Genomic DNA, 17,994 nt, shown 5'->3' with positions numbered 1-17,994 from the left:
TGTGTTGTTAACCTTGTCTTCTTGATTTGTTGGTATCCAAGTTTTCGTCCTTTTCTCTTTTTTCTCTGTTTCTTTGGTATTGAATCCACCGTTTTTGGGTTCAAATCAAGGAATATTATTTCCGTTCATCGTCTCATTCACCGCAGTCATAATGTGCCCTTGAATTACACACTTCGTTGTATACACATTGCATTTCTGGGTCCTTGTATGTATATGCACAAGCTACTCACTCTATTATATCCACTCCTTTCAGTAATAGACACCTTCAAACCATGTATGGCGTTGTTATTCGCTTCACGTCGAAGAACTCGTCGAGTGCTTCTTTCTTCTGATTTAATCCCACACCTTATGATCACTTCTATGGCCAACTACACCTCTACACCATATCATTCTTCTATAAATCATGCCTCTGCATACGACGGGATTCCAGGGGCCGTTCTTTTAGATGGGATATTACAATCTTTTCTGTTGGGGTTTGTCATCGGGCAAGCTTCAAAGTACTTCTCTGCGTTCAAAGACGATCGTTGGCAAAAAAGAACGTTTGTTGGAGTTGTGGTTTTACTTTCTCTGTGCGTATAGGGACAGATGATCATTGGATTATCTACGTCTCATTGGTTTTACAGACTGCAAACGATTATCGAGGAATATAAGCTATGGCAGATATCTGTTAACAAGTCGTCTTGGGTTAGTCAACGCGGTGACCTTGACGCGTCTCTTGGTTTAATCTCGCGTCAGACAGGCTCACAGTCACTTTGTATGGACTGGCGTGGCTATCAATGGATGTATCAGCTGGTTGTGCGAGACGTTCTACATCCGACGATGTTGGAAGGTTCGTTTGCTTCAAATTTACCACTAGTCGCACGCATATAGCCATGATCGTGATTCATCCAGATGACAGACCATAACCCCTGGGTCCTTTATCCTTTGGGCACATTGTCCGTAACAGTTTTCATTGCGAATCTCATACAGGCTGTCAGTCTTCCTCTGGTCGTGAACAAGACTGATCCTGAATCTGGTGTATGTTGAGCACATGTTCTCAATAATTTTCTATGTTCCTGAACGAAATTGTAGAACTATCTCGGTAGCGGCCCTCTCATGAGCTTGGTAGGACAATCCAAAAACCTGTGAATCCTTCGGCGAGCTTACCATGTATCAACCCAGTTGCAGTTTGTCTTTTCGTACTGGATTTTTGGGTCTCTAGGTATGATTCCTTCTATGTTCCAGCAATCGTTATGCTGATGGGGAATTTTACAGTGCTGGACCTGATTGTCGCTTCTATTCGTGAGATTTCCATGCCGCTCAATTGATCAATGGGTAGCATTATCGATTGATCCTGACAGTGATCACGACTTTATGGCGAGCGAAAACAGGTCTCGAAGATTCCGACAGAGTGGTCTGGTCTGTTATCACTCTGACCTGTGAATCCGCTTCCCTGCCATGCATCAGTATGATAGCTGCTGTCTCCCTTTATCACTCAGTAAGTAGTCGCCATACCTTCGGAGTCCGATTACCAACCTATGGTTCTATCAGACAAAGGAGAGCAATCTGGTTTTATTTTTCGTGCTTTTGGCTGGCAAACTTTATTCCTATGGTCTTTTACGGACACTTAACTCTCGGGATGGATTTCGTCTCCGCTTGAACTCTCACAATCTGGGCCGAGCCACACTCAGTAACTGGCAGTGGGACCAAGGGAGAGGCGATGATCATCCGCACTTGGAAACAGCGGTCGCTTCAATATCCGAGGTTAGTTTGTGCATACATTTTCGCGAGACAGATCACTGTAGTAGCTAACTAGGAATTGTTATTGAAACAGCCTCCGAAATCTCTGGACACAACCTCCGCCACTCCACACGTTTATGAAGCTGTTCGTAGCTCGAGACGTTCCGATGAAATTTCTCCCCATGATGTCTCCTCTTCAATAGGTCCTCTAAGTTCTATATTATTCTCTAATACTTCTACACATTCCTTCCAGGGCAGATCGCCTACGACAACGAGAAGTAGAAACACCAGCCCTTCTCATAGCGAAGGCTGAACTTTTATTATCTTTTCTATCCTGCTCCGTTAGTATGATTTAATGGATGTGGTATGTACATTATATATGTACATTATAACTTTTCCTCCACCTGGGCAAATGATGTTCTATCAAATACGAATTCGATATGTGCAAAGGGTGAGGATATTTATGGCTCGCATGCATACTCGGGCACGATCTTCCAATATGGTCAAGGATATGAGCGGCGCGATTAGATGGACGAAAGACACATAATATGCTCTCTATAGAATCTCTTTCAAAGCTTCTACGACTTGATCCCCGAGCTCTGTTGTAGCAACTTTTCCCCCGAGATCTGCAGTTCGAAGACCATAGCCACCCGCAGAAGGCAAGTCGAGGACTTTGCGTACAGCAGCCTCGATGGCTGATGCGGGTTTGTCGAGACCGAGTGAGTAACGCAAGAGCATTGCGGCACTGAGAATGGTCCCGATAGGGTTGGCGATACCCTTGCCAGCAATATCCGGGGCAGAACCATGGATGGGCTCGTATAGACCAGGAGTAGGTTTGAAATCAGCGGAAGATGTTTCGACAGGTGCACCGGCAAGAGACGCGGAAGGTAATAGTCCGAGAGAGCCAGGGATAACACTTGATTGATCAGACAGGCTATGGAAGACATGAGGAACAATGAGTGTGAAATGAAAAGATCACAAAACGTACATATCGCCAAACAGATTTTCGGTAAGGATAACACCATTCAACTTTCGTGGATTGGCTACCATGACCATTGCCGTGGAATCGACAAGTTGATGGTCAAATTTAATTTGAGGAAACTCTTTTGTCAGAGTCTCCGTCACAGTTTTCCTCCATAACCGTGAACAAGCCAACACATTCGCTTTGTCGATCGAGTGTATCTCCATCGGTGGGTTCGTCGATAAAGCGATCTGAGCAGCTACCCGAGTGATACGCTGAATTTCAGCTTCACTATAAATCATATTGTCCCAAGCCGTTCCAATGTCTGGCTCCGCACTGGCCTCCTTTCTCTTGCCAAAGTATAACCCTCCGATGAGTTCACGCACAACAACTGTATCGAAACCTCGAGCAACTTCTGGTCGAAGAGGTGTATATTCAAGAAGACCTTCTGAAGCAAAATTTGCGGGACGGATGTTAGCGTAGAGACCGAGCGTTTTTCGGAGAGTGAGGAGGCCAGGTTCTGGCCTGATTTTGGCGTCTACGCCCCATTTGGGTCCTCCGATTGAACCTAGGACGCGTTCAGATGTGAAGATAGGAAGAATGAAGACATCCACACACCCATGAGAATGGCATCTGCCTCTTGACACGCCTTTAACGTTGAAGGTGGTAGAGGTTCACCGACAGCATCTATAGCAGCACCGCCGAATTGGTGTTCCTCTAATTTGAGTTCGAAATCGGTCGATGTAGAATTGATTAATTGGAGAACTTTGATGGCCTCAGCTACGACTTCGGGGCCTGTATAATACATCTGCGATCAATGAAGGAAATCAACGCAGATCTGGAATGTAAGCTCGTACCAATTCCATCACCTGGCAGAACGACAATTCGAAAGCTAATGAACGTGTCAAAATAGCTGAACGAAGGGATTATAGTTTGTGCAAAGCTTACATTCTGGGGGACATGATGAAGGAAGCGAGGGTCGTAAATCAGGCTTAGAGTTGACTCGATGATTTTTCAGTGCATCGGGATTCGGAGAAGCGAAGCGAAGTCGGCCGAAATGGAAATCACTGCGGGGATGAAGGCCTTTTCTTGCCGCGAATAGGCCGCGAATAAGTCGAGATTAGGTACAAAATTCTACGCCTCAGTAGAAGCTGAATATTTTATTTAATCACACTGTAAGCGAACGAACATTATGGAGAGAATATATTGAGATTATTCAAAAAATTCTTCCACAAAACTACCTAGGATTAGTCTAATTAAACCCATTGTCATTTTTCAATGTTTTCGCGTGCTGAATATGCAAGGATTTTTCAGTCTAATCTACTAGAAATTAGTGTGTGAATATACTAGGATTAATTTGAATAATTGCAACATAATCTTACCGTGATAGTTTGAAATTTTCGCGGAATATTCGCCGCGTGGAGAGCATGAGATTCTTCAAAATAATCTCACTGAGAATAGGGGTACGCGATGTCGGGACGTCGGGATATCGAGACGTCGTCGATATCGGGACATCGGGACATCGAGATGTCGTCGATATTGGGACGTGGGGACATCAGGATGTCGTCGATATCGGGACGTGGGGACATCAGGATGTCTCGATATCCAAGATATCCAAACCGAAAAGTGTTGCGGATGTCGGTCATCTAGTAATTGTGTCAGTACTAGAATTTTGAAAAACAGTAGGTAGGTACTCATCTGATGTGCTCATTCACTCATAATCAGTATACTTAAGCAAGCTTGCCTTTCAAGATGACACTATGATATATATATACAGTGTTTGCAAGAACTTCATAGGTAAAATATTGACCTCTCAGAATCTATTAACTTGTCAGTCATATACCATATCAGAGAAAGCTGAAAAGGACATACCATTATGCAGCTACCACTCTTGCAAGGACTGGTAGGATAATAGTTTCCCATACAACAAACCAATGACCAGGGATGAAGAATATTTCAATGTGTGCCTTGGAACCTTTGCAAGACAACGTGAATTAGAGTATAGATGGGAACGCGAACCATACGGACAGTTAAAACAATGACTTTTGGGTCTGTCAAAGCAGGCCAGTTCCAATAAAATGTGTGCTATAGATTCTGGAAGCGAGTGAACGTCAAATGAATTTGAGAGGCAACAAGAAAGACGTACCGGATTTCCTTCGCCGCAAAACACACATAGGGGGGAGCCAGACTCTGCCGGGACACGGACATTGTCTGTCCCACTCTGCCTTCCGCCGATCGTAGTCGGTCGTCATTCCTAGCTTCCAGTAGACACCGGAATCGACGAAAGCATACAAAAAACCGGGCCCATCAGCTGATGACGGGACGCGGAAGCGTCTGGACATGTACAGAGCGTGGAGTTTGTGGTTGGAGCGTTTTGTCATCGCGCGTGATTCTGACCAAGAGCGCAACTCAGGTCGGCGGGAGCGCGCGGTACCAGAGGGCTTAAGGACAAAGATGGGGTGCCTGAGGAACTGGAGAGCGAGCCGGATAAGTGTTGAAGAGGATGTAACAACTGTCTTTGGGGGGTATGTAGGGTAGGTACACTTGTAGCTTGGATTGTAGCTTGGATTGTGAGCTGTAAGTTTGTGGGTGATCTGACAAGAGCCTGGGGAATGCTCTGATGGGTATTATGTCGCTGTCGATGGGATTAGATAATGACCATCGGGCCTCTTGAAACCATAGTACCTTTGAGTTTCTTCATTATGAGATGATTTGCAAGGAAGTCCACCATAAAACTAGTACGCTTGAGCTCAACCCACCATGCAATCACATTAAAACATGAATATAGAATGAACACGAGTCAGGATAGCCTATGAGCAACAAAAAAGGGACCAGTGGGCAAATGTTATTAGCATACTGCCTTGTCCCGCCGTTGATTTTGTCGAGGTCACCCCTAGTTCAATCATTGGGTACATAACAGCTGAAGTTTCTAATTTCACGGGGAAAGGGCTTTGCAATCGGAATGGCAATGTCTCTTAATTGTTTGTTTGAGCTACAGCAAACTAAAAGGTCTGTTTATTCCACTCGCACTGTCAAATTTTCTGAGTATCAGCACAGGATATCGCATTACGTGGAGGTCCGATGAGGCATAGTTCATGAACGTCCGCGATAGAAGCTGACACCAGTGTCAGCTGGCACGCATTCATGTCGTGGAGAATTGATACACAAAGTTATGATCGCGGCGCTCTACGTAGTACGGCACTCATGTCAATGGGAAATATAGTCACAGTATAGTGTTGGCCAATGCAAGAATGGGGAAGTGAAAGGTATATGAGAGAGCAATGGTGAAATCAGGGTATCTTCCATTTGTCTATGGCCGCTTTGACCAAACGGGCCATCTCTTCTCTGGCCTGTTCCTTTGCACTGTCTGTTATCTCCTCGAGAGCATCCAATGCTTTCGGCGACGTTTGTAAAGAATCGAATTTGAGGACATGTCCTTTGTAGAGACTGTTACCACTACATTTTGTGTCTCGATGAGCTTTTTGGAGGACTGCTATACGGCCCCATTGTAAACTCAGCCAAGGTAGCATCAGAGTTTTTCGCGTGAATGCGGATTGGACACTAGGAGTCTGCTCGAGGAGGGAGACCGGATACGAGTGAAGGATCTCTCCGGATGAATATATATATTCGTAGTCAACCTATGTCCCCGCAAGACTTGCTATCTGGTGGCAGCCGACCATCCGGAACAGATTCGCTAGTGGTGAATCGTTCAAACTGAGCATCTGTTCGTCTTTTCTAGGGGGACAATAAGTGGTGGAAGGTGTATGTGCATGGTGAACGGTTCGAGGATTAGACGGGGTTTTCGCAGGCAGGTTGATATTGAACGCCAAACTCGACTTGGGTGGTAGTAATTTCGAAGGAGATAAAGGACCACGCGGAATATGAGCATTCGAAGTGGTGAAAGGAGGTTTGAATTTCTGCAGATTGGGCGAGGGTATGGGAATGAGGAGTGGGTATCAGCAAAAGATACGGCGCATTTGCGTTTGAGACTTGAGTTGGGGTTTGGGTTCGAGTTGATGACCGGATATTTTATCCATCGAAGCTAAAATTTATATTTAAGTGATCTTGACAAAGTGGGAGAAAGAGAGAAAAGGCCATGTATACCCTACCTCGTTTCCAAGAAGTCCAGCGCGCTGAGCGGTACCTGGCCCAGTGAATGTACACCTTTCTTCTTCGGCGATGTATACGACGTAAGACGAGCTGTAATCAAATGGACAGCTCAAAACAGAGAAAATGGAAAGTACCTCACGAACCACTAGCTTGGAATTCCTTGATGACTCGCCATCATCGCTGTCTTTTGTCTCTTGTATTACCATCCATTTCCTCTTCCTCTCAGTTTCATCCAGTTCTCCAGGGCAGCCATCGCCTGCTTGGGCCGTCAGCTTTTCCTTTTGAAGTCCTGTAACCGCAACGACAGGATTGCCGTAGTACTTTTCGCCGAATCCTTCATCGTTAGGGTCCTGACGGGTTTGGGTATACGCGAGATGGTGTGCTCAAGATAAATCCTGAAACCTTCGAGCTGATCTTCGAGCCATAAGCGAAACTGACGGGTCCAGTGTTGTACTGCTCAAAGATGGAAGTATTTTTGGTATTTCATGTAGTTTTTCTGTTGAAGGCCAGGTAGTCTATGAGTCTATGTACGAGTTGCACTCAGATACAAGACGAGACGACGATGAAGACGAAAGACGTATCGGGTTAAGAGACAAGTGATCAATTTTGATTTATAATTTTTAGGCACTCTACATTCAGATATCTGGGTCATTGGAACAGGATATATGTACATATTCTACTCTGTGTCTACATACTGGCAACATATTCTACTCTGTGTCTACATACTGGCAACATATTCTACTCTGTGTTTACATACTGGCAACTTCCTGTTGTAATTGGTTGTTGTGTCCGCAGCGACTGGTCCAGCAAAATCTGCAAAACTAGATTGATCATTTTTGTCCGTCAAGATGGATTCTATCTGCGCTGCCCCTAAAATGCATCAATGCCTGCATTACCGAAAAAAGAAGTACAGAGAGCACTCACGTTTGTAGTGTCTGTTTGTTGAATCATCGTAATTGAACCAGATATAACCCGAAGCGAGGTATTGAAGCTTCCCGTTTGCTCGGAGAGTACATGACTTGACGGAAGTCATTTAGAGCGCATGAGGTGAAACGAAGTCGAAGATATAAACAAACTACACACAATGGCGTTGAAGGTCTTACCCTGAGGAGAGTTCATGGTAAGTTGGATCGTGCTCAATAATTTAGATTCCACTTCTTCCTGCGGCCGTAGTAACACCACCCTCGAGTTCCGGTAGATTCTGGCCACCTTGACCGTCCTGTGGAGGAGGCAACAACCCGGCACGAACAAGCCATGCAAGATACCGGCCCATAAGCTTCTCGTCGATTGTGTTCGGGGGATCGTACTCGCTAATCCTGCCACGCTCGACAACAGCTACAGCGTTCCTGTCGTCCAGCATCGGTGCCTTTGTGGATGTAGGAAGATCATCGAGAACAAAATGTAGAAAAGGGAAGAGAGCGTTATCTTCTTCCACCTCTCCTACATTTCAAGATTTGTTTATGACATGTGCTTCGAGTTGCAAACGCCACTGCAGATACTCTGTCTTCTCCACTGCCCAGCCGTATATTTTGAGAGCAGTAAAGAGATCATTGAAGGTGGGCAGCGGACGTGCGGTAACGTGCATCACACTCATGTTGCCTCCAGGACCGCTTTTCTCTGACGATGCATTATCTGATGGGATAAGGCTTGCTGTCACCGCACTCACACAGCACATTGCTACTCGGTCCACCGGCACCATATTCACCCCATTAGACATATCAGGAATGCTTCCCAGTTGCACACATCCTTTGACCATCCGCCACACGAAGTCGTCCGTGTTCGTGACACCACCTTTACTTTCCCCGACAACATATCCTGGTCTGATGATATATCCACTCAAACCCCTCTTTCCTGCCTCGAATAGCAGCTTTTCGGCAACCCATTTGATCTGGCCGTATCCCGTTCTAAGTCCCCGCCGAGCAGTCTCAAGATCATCCATTTCCAGAACGCAACAACCGAGAATCTGAGAGATGACAGACGAGCCAATGCACATGTACGAGGGTGTCAAGCACTGAGGTACTACTCACAAACACCATAGACCTGGTCCTTCCCTGGGTTCCTGCTAATTCGAGTGCAGTGAGCGTTCCCATCACGTTCGGCGCCTTGAACCTCTCATATGGGTATACCCAATGCACCAAAGCACCATTATGCATTACTACGCCGACTTCATGCTCTAATCTCTCCCACTGGGAGAATGCTACACCAAAGTGGCGTAGGGCAAGATCACCAGGAAGAACGGTAAGACGGTTACTGGATATCCATGAATCGGACCATACACCGCGAGATGCGCAGGAGTCGCGTAGGCGAGCTATAGCGGAAGAGGGGGAAGACGCACGGACGAGACAGGTGACATGAGACACAAAAGAAGAGGAGGATTGAGTCTCAAGAAGCTGCTGCAAAATGAATGCACCTAGGAAACCTGTCGCGCCTGTTAGGAATACATGTAAACTCCGAGCAGATGATGCATTGTAGGAGGGATACGAATACGCAAGGTGAGAAGAGATGAGTTCATCAAGATCTTGCGCGTAGTGATTATCTTCTTTTCCTTGTTCGTCCACATCAATATCAGGTATACCATTTCCTTCCTTTGCATTGGGTCCTACACTTGTGTCCATGGGAAGTCCCAGGTCCTCACCCCGTAGGACATCCACTATCGAAGCTAAGCCACACACGGACATTATTTCCCCTCCGTGTTTACTGTAAACAACTCCCAGACTAATGCGATCCTTCAACACTGTAAAGGCTCTACGCATCTCAAAAACGAGACGTATAGCGAGGATGGAATGTCCACCGAGATCGAAAAATGATTCATTCGAGGGAATGGAAGGAAATGATCCTCCTGTGAAGCCTGGGGTAAATCTTGGAAGAAGGGAAGCAAAGAGGTTTAGAATAGTTTTCTGAGTAGGGGTGATATCTGCATGAAGGTTGTCGGGGCCGTCGGCAACAGCCAAGGCAGAGGTGGATACAGCAGAAAGAGAAGCAACGGTGGCAGTTCACCTTCATTTACACCAGTAGTAGTAACCAATTGCCCCATAGCTGGAGTCAAATGCGTCACGGTGACACTTTGCTCATCCATCCAGGCAGCGAGAGCACCCGGGGTCCCGATAGCACTTGACGGTGGTACATGGAGAGATGCGCCAAGGAAGAGAAGAGTGAATACTGAGTGAACAAGGTAAGATAATCCTGGAATACAGTACAATGTACCTAATATCTCTTTGAATTGGATCGTGTGCAATCCGCTCAGCATTGTGAATCTGCTCTCGGGGCCAAGACTAAGGGTAGGCATGCAAGGAAAGAAGTGCGTCAGGCCTGTGAGCCAATTTCAGTGATGAACATGACGCGAGAATAACCACATACTGTAATGTCTTCCCCTAACACCCTTCGGAACACCTGTACTCCCGCTAGTGAAAGAGAGCGTTGGAATTGAGTCCGGGCCCAGAACTACACCAGGATCTGCTACGTTTACTTTCAAGATTGATCCGTCCGCGTGCACAGTGCCATCTTTGCCCAGGCTAACACCCTCGATGCAGACTTTCACACCGCCCAAATCTTTCTCCCAATATCCTCGCAGTTCATCGACAGGATTGAGGTCCTGGGCACCCTGGAGTATAATGACTGCCCTTGTGCGTGCAACGGAGAGGTAGACGATCTGCCTTTCAGGCGGATATGCAGGATCGATGACACTGAATGTTGCACCAGCACCGAGTGTCCCAAGCACCGCCAGAACGAGGTCAGCAGATCGATGAGCATATATCATCACCACATCTCCGCGCTGAACTCCATGTTCCAGCAGATGATTTGAAAAAGAATTTGCTGCATTGAGTAACGAACCATACTTCAACTTGTAAGTTCTGGTTTGAGTGATGATAGCTGCTTTTTCCGGGTTTTTGGCCGCATTTGATTGGACCTGGCCATTCACAACAATTCAATAGAGCACGGGGGTCAGGAAGTATTCCTTCTTCCTTTTCAGTACGCAAAGAGACATGGCCGATAGGAGTTGTGCGATTTTGGATGACAAGAGCGAGGTGCAAATGCAAAAGCTGGATTCATATTGGAGTAAAAAGGATAGTGTTGTAAACTGTGCGAATGGAGTTCCCGGACACGAAGACGTTTAGGTCTCCGGTATTTAATGACTCGGTCTCTGTTACGTGTATTGAATCTAGATAGTCTTCGGGAGAAAGATCGATATGAAGAACAGAGGAAGGAGTCCCGAGAACGGCATGTGTATCCCCAGTATACCGGTGTACAACTGCCACCAGCGCGCGCAATATGTCTTGAGCACTTGCACCTTCAATCTGGTATCGTTCTTCAGCTTCAACGATCTAGTCAATGGAACGGTTGTCACCATCACTATTGGCGTCAATTCCTGCGTCAATGTCATCATTGTTGCTTGGAGTAGAGTCGCTCGGAGCGAATGTCAGCCAGCCAGCGAGGGATCGGTCAGGATGAATTGCCAAGGTAGAGAATACACCGGTTAGAGCGATATTGTTTTCAGGTGTGTAGATATCTCCCGCACAGTTACGGAGTAGTCGAAGTTATGAGTGGCAGAGTGGACAAGGAATTGCTCGTCCAGTAGAACGACCATATTTTGGACCGCACGAAGAACCTCAGTTTGAATGCCGAAAGGCCTGTCTGCTTCGCTCAAACGAACTAGTGTGCCAAGAACTTCTGGAACGTTGATTCTCAATCCGAGGCAAATACCAAATTTCAAAACTTACCGTTCTTGAAGAGATATTCAAGACATTCAGTTGTACTGCGAGATCACTAATTTAGCCCAGTCTGTCGCGGGGGAAGTAACGCGTACCCTCGTCGATCCAGGTAGACTCTGTAACGAGGCTGTTGACCATAGCTTGCAAGTGTGTTGGAACATAGTTGACGTTCATCTGGATGCTTAGCATCCAGATTCAAGAATGTATTGTTCTGCAAGTATGAGATACGGTTGAGAAGGTGAAGAATGAAATTAACAAAATAAACAACCTTGACGAAGTTCCAAGATTTGGTGAATTTTTGGTTATAGTCTGGCACTTCCTTCGGTGCAGGTGGAGTACCGCCTGACCAATTCTCATGTTTAACAAACTTTCGTGTTCGCCGGACGATACTGCTGTTTCGTTGGCTGACGGATCTAGACATAACCTTTGCGCCGGAAAAAGGAGAGCATGCATGGGAATTAATAGAATATATATATATACGACAAATGAAAGACGACAAGGAATAGTGGTTTTGTACTGCGCAAGAACTGCCTTCATTCCGGTACTCTAGACTTGGTAGAACGAGCTGGAAACAACAACACCAGCTGTTGCATCTAGGTGCCACTGTATGGTTTCGGAGCGAAACGAAGAATGGTGTTTGTGTACTCGATCTAACAAGGGGTTAACTAGGGCCTCTATAACAATTCAATTTCGACTTACTTCCTTCTTCAACGTTCGCAGAATCTCTGTTATTTTTGCAGCTTGGGTAAGCAGGGGCGTGAACATCAGGGTGTAAGCCTCCATCTTGATACGACGAGTCAGTAAGTAATGAAAGTAAATCAGACACCACACACCTCCATGGAAGAGGTCATATTCGGACCACGAATGAGTGCCATGTACATCTCCAGTTTTGTTCGCTGGGCCACTGGTGACAAGCTAGTGTGAAAATCACACAATGCGCTGAAGAGTAGCCGACATGTTGAGTCCATGGATGGAAGGACGATGGCGAGATTGACTAGAGGTTTTTCAAGCGTGGCAAGGAAGATCTTGGTAGAGATAAAAAATTAGACCATTTTATGATCATCATTGAAAAACCTTCTACCTTGCATTTGAGAATCTGGGTCAAACGTTGAAGAGAAAGGACTTCAGAGTGATAGGGGGGGAAAAATTCTAGCTAATGCAGAAACATCAGATAAACATGGATGCGAGATTTTGGGAACTTACTGAATCATCCATCCTTCCCGAGCAAAGAAGGTTAGCATATCCCTGCTTCATGCTTTCGATCGATGAACGCATGGCTTCTTGGAGGGTCTCAAAATTTTCTACCAACGAGTTTATGGTAGCGGTCGCTATGTCCATTGATTGGCGGCAAGTATCCATGTCGAAAGTATGGGTATACGAGGGACTGTATGAGTAAAAGCGGTCGGTTATATAGTAGTTCTTTCTGGCAAGATGATCAAAGGGACATGAGATCGAACTAGGACAAAGGGGTTGTTGCATCATGAGGGTTTCTTTGAGCTTTCCGTCCAATCGATTCAGATTTAGCGCTCAGTGTATAGTCACTGCTTGAACCTTGAGCCATGGAGTAATGAGACGGCCTTAGGTCTGGTTTTGAACCGAGACCAAGAGTTGATGAGGATGGTTAAGAGGAAGAAAAGGCGCTTGAAAAGAAAAGATGCTTCAGCGCTTACAGCTCCGATATATTATGTACCTCTATCTCTTTCTCAATGATCATTCAGTCCCACCGAGTACAACTCCGTGGGCTGTTCCTCCAAGGGGCCGTCGATTCTCCTTCATTTCTGTGGTCCCCTTCGAGCTCAACGCTTTCGTACATCCATTCGCAGAACACATATCTTTTGGGTGTTTATTAAATCTGGGCTTCGACATCGAGGTCAGCAATATGCTTCAACGTTCAACAAAAGGTTGCGTATATTTGACTTGGGTATTGCTTAGGTAGTACCTACAAAAACTTACCCTCAGGCGTCTTGAAAACACCTACATTGTTTTAAGTACTTATGCAGACTTCACGGGTGTAAACGCTTACCAGTTGCAAAACCAGAAAGGCGTTTGAAGGGTTCAGAGGCAGTGAGTCGTTCAAGAACCGAAGTATTTGCCTTGTTGTGTACAATGTTCTGAGGATGCTACATAAACCAAATGTCAGGGAAGGAGGTTAGATAAAATGTGTTGGACTCACCGTGCGACCGTTACCGTGTGAGACCCCGGTGGATAAAGCTGGAAACGAACCCCTGCGGTGTTCACGGTGTTCACGCTGTTCAGCAGAAAAGCTGCAGTTTTTTCGTTCTTGCTGAATAAGAACGGCGGCTTCTTCTGCGCAGTTTTTAACGGAGGGGTCGGATGGGTAGACGACCAAGCCATAAACTCGGTCGTCGGAGTCAATGAGTGGTATGGTGGTGCTGGAACGGAGTAAAGACGTTCAGAAAGAAGTTGTTATTTACATGATTTTGTGAGGCGTACCCTGCTTTAGCCTTGATGAGCTGAAAGCTCTCGTTTATGTCTGGGCCGACGAGCTCCCTCAGCCACCACGTTCTACCTTCACCTTCGAGGCCCTCATCCCAAAGACCAACGTACGCAGTAGAAGCTACCGGAGCTCCATCCATCGAGAATCTTGTGTTCAAGCCAGAACCCCCAGCAAAGCGATTCAGAGGGTCTACCCGTGAGCGGATGTCCAAAGCTTGGTTCGAGACCGTTTCCACCCGTTTCTTCTTCCGATTCTTCTTGCTAGAGCCCTTTGAGCGGGCTAGCTTCCGCTTTTTCACCCCGCTAAGTTTCATATGCGTAGGTTCTGCCGGCCATACGTTTTGCGACTGTGGGGAAGGCGAGAGTGGCAGAGAGGAGAGGGGAGAAGATAGAGAGGACCGTTCGTGATCAGATGAGGGAGTGGGACTTCTTGAAGCAGCGCAGGTGGTTGTGTTGTGATCGTGGTCATCCAGATGGTCGTATAGACCCTCCGCGGTAACCGACTGGAGGAGCGTGTTCTGGAAACTGAACTCCTGTTGGAACACGAAGGCGGACACCCCAAGTTCACGAGCAAGCTCTGTAAGCCGTAGTTAGAGCCTGATACATTTGAAATACGCGATTGTTTGGAAGAAAACGCGTCTATTCTAGAACGAGGGCAAGCTGAGGCCCCGCATACGCGTGAAGCAGCTCTGCCCTCCGTTTGACCTCGGATCTAAGCTTTTCCCCGAAGCCAGCGGCGAGACCATGAGCCCTGGGTCCTTCGAATTCCCATGGCGTGAGTATTCAAAGGCCAAGGTACAGGAGCCTGCGCCGCTCGCCCCAAAGCAAGCCTGGCAGGGAGGCCAAACGAATTGAAATAAACAAGGTAGATTTTACACACCTGATGAAAGTTTAAGCTTGAACTTCATTGTGAGCAGCAAAAAGAGGTAGAGGTGGAGGGGAAGGCGAGGGTGTTACGAGTGAGTTTAAGTTTAACAAACTGAGACTTACAACCGCTGATTATCAGCACGTGACGCTGCACCGCACCGCACCGTGGCGGCGCTTCTCATTCTGCAACTTTCAATCATCTTTGCATAATTACTACGTAGCACATTCCCTTCATAAAATGATAACAATTTTCTCACCACACCTTTGCTTATCTCTCGACCATCACCACTGCACCACCGATATGTCATCAGGGAATCGCAACATCTGTCTCAGCATCGCCGGACATTCTGTTCTTGGAAAACCAGGGGTTTATGAACAACCGTAAGTTTTTTTGAGTTGCAAACTGTGGAATGTGTTCACTCACTGCGTTACAGCATGTTCGTGAAAGGTGGATATCAACAGCCACCCCTCCCTCTCAACATTATCTGTAAGGATGCTCCGACTGCCACGCACTTGTACAGCGTGCTCCTACCAGTTGTCGAACGTATCTACAAATTGAATCCCGAGAAATTTGACATCAAGAAATCCGTCAACTCCAATGAGTTCCAGGAGGTCGCCTGTGAGCTGGATGGGGACGACTGTCTTAAATGGGCTGTTAAGCTCAGAAAATATGTTGGGGTGTTTCTCTCTGGGTGCGTTAACATTTACATCCCACCACGATCTTTGCCAAGTTATGTATTACAGCTTGGAGGCACTGGCTAGCATTGACTTAAGTAAAAACTCCCGTTTCAAGCAGGCGTTTGCCTTCAACAGTTTTGAAGATGCCGTTGCCTTCCAGATGGGAACCAGCGACAACCCAACAAATGCGGCTTGGGAGTACAGCCCATTGCAACAACCGCATGCCGCTGAAATCATCCGTCAGCAGATAACTCCAACCTCTCCACCTGACCCTCCTGCATCCATCCCTCCGCCAACACCAAGCCCCCCACCAACTCCGAAATCTTCATCAAAGAGCTTTGTAGTCTTGAGTTCGCCAACAAAGAGCTCTTCTACTCCACCTACTCCACGTACTCCAAGCCGCCGACAGGTCCCCCAGAGAAACAAGACTACGGCGGGCGGCATCATCAACAACATCAATATAAACTCTAGCAGCCCTGGTACGATCTGTCGCAGTCTGTTCTCTTGCTCTATTGCTACCAACTGATGCCCTCTGATGCCCCTATAGGACCCTCCCGACGTTCGCAATTTCATTCTGGCGCATATTGGGGCCTTCGGTTGATGGGTGCTCTTAAGCTTTCTGATGGCGACGCAGCACAAGTTGAAGAGCGGCTTCAAGTGAGCACTTCGAAGGAGGACTTTGTGGAGGCATGTCGCAGGTTCCCTGAACTCACAGAGGCATTGGCACAGTTCTTGTGGGATATTCATACTAAGTTGTAACATTGCACAATTCTCGTAATGCTAATAATCCCTGAATTTCAATATTTTTCCTTATTCCTATGGAGGTATAACCCTGAGCTTTGGTAATTTGTAAGTAGTAAAATTCCATGCTTTAGAGTCTGAGCTTCGACATGGCCAGGAAGAAGGCGAGTGAGCTTCAACGGCTGCTGCATGAATCCAGAAAGTCAGGTACAATAACCCGGAAAGTCTGTAGGGTGCGGACAAAGCTACCAGTCGTCAGGTCTACAGCCCAGGAGAAGAAAGAGCAACGCCTCCGACGTCTAGAAAAGAAAACAACTTACAACGCAGCCATTAATGATGCTCACCAACAAATTCAGGAGTTGGCAAGAGAGATCCAGTCTCGCTTTGGATACCGTACCTTTGAGCGGGTGGTCACCGACATTTTCCAGTCTCAACGGCTGAAGGACTCTTCAAAAGAAGTCAGCCGCTATGCAGCTTTTACGAGCTTACAGATGCGTATCCTCAATGCAAATATCCCGGAGGGACAACCTCGCCAAAAGGCCAACCAGTTGGCGCCTGTTATTGCTGAGAAGTGGCGGGAGATGACGGAGGAGGAGAGGGTTGCTGCTACAGAGGATGAGGTGACGGCAATGCATGAGCGGAGGGTGAGCAAGGAGCTTGGGACCTGGCATAACGCCGACGTTAGTGCCAACCACGACTCAACCATGACAGTTAGTCGTATCAAAGAGGAGGTACGTGTTCAATATTATCCTTGACAACCCCTTCGCTGAGTCCTGCTAGTTGATTCGCCTTCATGCACGCACTGGTGACGAAGCTGTCCTTGTAGTTACCAGAGGATCGCTAACGCGTTTTTGTGCTCCTGAAACCTATTGCACTAGTGAAAAGTCTGAGAGTTTTCTCTCAACGGTGTTAAAAACGTCAAATGAGGATCTAGCAATGCGCATGGATGCATTCATGATCCTAGGAGTAGAAGGTGCATCAAAATCTCCCAGTGCTCCACATAAACTAATGTGAATCAGGTGTTGCTCGTAACGGAGTTCAGGTACTTACGGAGATGAAGTCCAAGGTTGCTGGGTTGATTCTACAAAAACTAAGTGAGTCCTGTCGGAACAGCTGGAGCTACGCATGCTAACAAGGCCTTAGAACAATGTGCCGGGAAGTATGAGGTCAAGAAGATGTTCTACACTAATTTCGATGAACATTTCACTGAAACCTACGGGATTGTTGTCAAGAACTGGCCCTTGAAGGATTTCAAGAACCCAAGCTCCATTACTTCGAAGGCTGAGGTCAGTGTACTTTGGAACGCATGGGAAACAGGCACTGCCCACTTCCATATGATGACGCGGACTGAACATGCAGCCTGGAAGGAGGAGCGAGAGAAGGCATTGGCAGAGGCATATGGGAGGGTTCAGGAGGTTAGGGAGAGACGGGAGTCTGAGCGAGATACTCAGCAGGGGTTAGACTCTGGTGGGAAGGACAATGGAAGGACAACATGCCGCCAGAAGGCCCACCAAGGACTCCAGATATGTGTAACTCCAACCTTCCTCCGCATGAATCCACGCCAGATCCTCCTCAGCCAAACTCAGCAGGTCCAACGTTTGTCCATGCTGTCATCGTCACAGATGTAAATGGCACTGCAGTCAGTACGAAGTCAAGGGTGCGCAAGAAACGTTCCGATGCTGGGCAACCTCGTAAGAAGAAGAGGCCCAACAGACCTCAAACCTCTGACAGCACTGCAGATAATGATGGCAA

General features: G+C 46.9%; 7 protein-coding genes across 7 annotated transcripts; 3 read left to right on the top strand and 4 right to left on the bottom strand.

The window, feature by feature from the left end:
* Positions 1-41: 41 nt before the first annotated feature.
* On the top strand, positions 42-2,114 carry C8R40DRAFT_88476 (uncharacterized protein). Its single transcript, XM_046236560.1, has 11 exons — positions 42-569; positions 624-684; positions 740-829; positions 892-1,017; positions 1,072-1,104; positions 1,168-1,201; positions 1,255-1,281; positions 1,341-1,477; positions 1,531-1,743; positions 1,814-1,864; positions 1,923-2,114. Exons 1-11 carry the CDS (start codon positions 208-210, stop codon positions 1,929-1,931), a joined length of 1,143 nt encoding a protein of 380 aa, XP_046088139.1. The 5' UTR covers positions 42-207; the 3' UTR covers positions 1,932-2,114.
* A 160-nt stretch (positions 2,115-2,274) lies between these two features.
* Positions 2,275-3,642, bottom strand: C8R40DRAFT_1068256 (3-isopropylmalate dehydrogenase; the record flags this gene model as incomplete). Its single annotated transcript, XM_046225983.1, has 5 exons — positions 2,275-2,653; positions 2,708-3,248; positions 3,299-3,475; positions 3,538-3,572; positions 3,629-3,642. 5 exons carry the CDS (start codon positions 3,640-3,642, stop codon positions 2,275-2,277), a joined length of 1,146 nt encoding a protein of 381 aa, XP_046088138.1.
* Positions 3,643-6,318: 2,676 nt separating this feature from the next.
* Positions 6,319-7,909, bottom strand: C8R40DRAFT_1168969 (uncharacterized protein; the record flags this gene model as incomplete). Its single annotated transcript, XM_046231290.1, has 6 exons — positions 6,319-6,597; positions 6,651-6,722; positions 6,790-7,140; positions 7,548-7,660; positions 7,715-7,808; positions 7,874-7,909. The coding sequence occupies 6 exons, from the start codon at positions 7,907-7,909 to the stop codon at positions 6,319-6,321; spliced, it is 945 nt and encodes a 314-aa protein (XP_046088137.1).
* Positions 7,910-7,934: 25 nt separating this feature from the next.
* On the bottom strand, positions 7,935-11,920 carry C8R40DRAFT_1168968 (male sterility protein-domain-containing protein; the record flags this gene model as incomplete). Its single annotated transcript, XM_046231289.1, has 11 exons — positions 7,935-8,230; positions 8,276-8,753; positions 8,818-9,704; positions 9,788-9,949; positions 9,995-10,099; positions 10,148-10,697; positions 10,774-10,830; positions 10,894-11,112; positions 11,307-11,458; positions 11,509-11,543; positions 11,595-11,920. 11 exons carry the CDS (start codon positions 11,918-11,920, stop codon positions 7,935-7,937), a joined length of 3,267 nt encoding a protein of 1,088 aa, XP_046088136.1.
* A 1,289-nt stretch (positions 11,921-13,209) lies between these two features.
* C8R40DRAFT_1068254 (uncharacterized protein) lies at positions 13,210-14,864 on the bottom strand (the record flags this gene model as incomplete). The annotated part of the gene is made up of 6 exons (XM_046225982.1): positions 13,210-13,301; positions 13,453-13,473; positions 13,523-13,619; positions 13,673-13,892; positions 13,954-14,533; positions 14,837-14,864. 6 exons carry the CDS (start codon positions 14,862-14,864, stop codon positions 13,210-13,212), a joined length of 1,038 nt encoding a protein of 345 aa, XP_046088135.1.
* A 260-nt stretch (positions 14,865-15,124) lies between these two features.
* Positions 15,125-16,260, top strand: C8R40DRAFT_1168966 (uncharacterized protein; the record flags this gene model as incomplete). The annotated part of the gene is made up of 4 exons (XM_046231288.1): positions 15,125-15,204; positions 15,258-15,515; positions 15,568-15,980; positions 16,049-16,260. The coding sequence occupies 4 exons, from the start codon at positions 15,125-15,127 to the stop codon at positions 16,258-16,260; spliced, it is 963 nt and encodes a 320-aa protein (XP_046088134.1).
* A 434-nt stretch (positions 16,261-16,694) lies between these two features.
* Positions 16,695-17,606, top strand: C8R40DRAFT_1002566 (uncharacterized protein; the record flags this gene model as incomplete). Its single annotated transcript, XM_046222771.1, has 4 exons — positions 16,695-16,973; positions 17,023-17,215; positions 17,262-17,336; positions 17,386-17,606. Coding segments are annotated over 4 exons (768 nt in total), but the record flags the coding sequence as incomplete, so codon positions are not given.
* Positions 17,607-17,994: the final 388 nt, after the last annotated feature.

Source organism: Lentinula edodes (assembly GCF_021015755.1).
Source record: "Lentinula edodes strain Le(Bin) 0899 ss11 chromosome Unknown C8R40scaffold_11, whole genome shotgun sequence".
Taxonomy (NCBI): Eukaryota; Fungi; Basidiomycota; class Agaricomycetes; order Agaricales; family Omphalotaceae; genus Lentinula; species Lentinula edodes.
Note: the sequence above shows the minus strand (reverse complement) of the source record. Positions and strands in the feature narration are given on the sequence as shown.